The following is a 1,920-nucleotide window of genomic DNA, read 5'->3' on the forward strand; positions in this document are numbered from 1 at the left end:
AAAGAAAAAATGTTTATTTAGAAATTTGAGGTGTTTGACCAAATGTGTTAGGAAAAAACAAATGCTTCTTAGTAGTATTAGAGGTTTTTTTTTTTCTAAAGATATTTTTGAAGTTTTGACCAAACACAAATTGTTGCTCTAATATTCGCAATAATATTTTTCAAATAGACCTATCAAACACAAACTACTATTCTTCAAAAGATAATTTTTCGAAAAAAACTTCTAACAAGCAACAATTATCAAAATAAATAAATTTTAAAAGTTTAGCTAAACAAACCATAAGTCTATTTGGTAGTGATTTTTGCACATATGCATATTTGAACTCCGGGTAAAAAAATTCAAGATCAGTTGACCTATACTATGCTTATTACCATTCCAATTTTTTTGCATATTGCAATTGACCATTTGTAAAGAATAAAATAACACTTTCTCAATTGGTGCAGCCTTTTGGTCAAGTACCAGCATTTGCAGATGGGGACTTGAAGCTCTTTGGTAAAGTGTTCTTGCTATTCTTACAATTTGTATGTATCAGCAGCAAGGTGATAAATTTGAAAGGATTTAAGTTTTACACACACACGTACGTACGTATGTATGTACGTACGTACGTACGTACGTATACGTATGCACACGGATATAAAGGAGAATTAATTTAACGGCCCTCCACCCAACCGATTAAACTAATAGCTGCTGGATGTATTATAGTTCATGTATAATGTGTATAATTTATGTATATTGACTAAGAAAAGTGAACAAGTGAATACAATCGGCTATTATGTAAAGATCCCTTATATATATATATATTCATTATTTCATCACGACCGATGAGTGACTTTACACTTATCAATTTTCTTTTGATATATGATAATGTGAACTTGTAATGCAGAATCAAGGGCAATCACCCAATACATTGCTCATGTTTATGCAAGCAATGGCTACCAACTAATACTCCAAGATCCAAAGAAGATGCCCATCATGTCAGTGTGGATGGAAGTAGAAGGCCAAAAATTTGAACCACTTGCTTCAAAACTAACATGGGAGCTAGGCATAAAGCCAATGATTGGCATGAGCACTGACGATGCTATTGTGAAGGAAAGTGAAGAGCAATTGTCTAAGGTTCTTGACATCTATGAAACTAGATTGGCAGAGTCAAAATACTTAGGCGGCGACTCTTTTACACTGGTTGATTTGCACCATATGCCAAATATATACTATTTGATGGGTACAAAAGTGAAGGCACTGTTTGACTTACGCCCTCGTGTGAGTGCATGGTGTGCTGATATATTGGCAAGGCCAGCTTGGGTGAAGTGCTTGGAGAAGCTGCAAAACTGAAGACATCATGAACCAATGGATGACCATATATATTTCCAGAAGCAGTTCTGCCTAAATATGTTGTGTTTCCTTCCTGAAGTAGTTGTCCTGCAATACAATAAATAGTTATCAATATCAATATGTTGTGTTTCCTATCAATATATTTATCAGAAAACACCTCTCTACCTCTGAGGCAGAGGTAAGGTCTGCATATAATCTACCCGTTTCAGACCCCACTTTGTTGGATTATATTGGGTATCTTCATGTTGTTGTACTAGTATCTATATATATATAAAAGCAAAACAAAATCAAAACAACATGCCACGTGTCAACCTATTAATATAGCCAAGTGGAAGATTTAAAGACAACACTTAATATTGTTGTAATAACAAATTTTTAATTAAAGAATATTGAATTTTATAGAGAAACCCTAAATCTAAATATTAGTCATTAATATTTTTCAACCAAAAACGTGGGTTAATAAAATAATATAATCCTCAACTAATTTTTTTTTTAATGAGAAGCACAAAATAACAACTTATCATTATCTCTCCAATTCAAAAATAAACTACAACATTAAATTCAAATTGTATTTCAAATTTAGAACCTGAA

General features: G+C 32.4%; 1 protein-coding gene across 1 annotated transcript; it reads left to right on the top strand.

The window, feature by feature from the left end:
• Positions 1–407: 407 nt before the first annotated feature.
• LOC124893002 (glutathione S-transferase APIC-like) lies at positions 408–1,708 on the top strand (the record flags this gene model as incomplete). Its single annotated transcript, XM_047404164.1, has 2 exons — positions 408–492; positions 884–1,708. Coding segments are annotated over 2 exons (531 nt in total), but the record flags the coding sequence as incomplete, so codon positions are not given.
• Positions 1,709–1,920: the final 212 nt, after the last annotated feature.

The sequence above is a fragment of the Capsicum annuum genome, unplaced genomic scaffold, assembly GCF_002878395.1.
Source record: "Capsicum annuum cultivar UCD-10X-F1 unplaced genomic scaffold, UCD10Xv1.1 ctg53060, whole genome shotgun sequence".
Classification (NCBI taxonomy): Eukaryota; Viridiplantae; Streptophyta; class Magnoliopsida; order Solanales; family Solanaceae; genus Capsicum; species Capsicum annuum.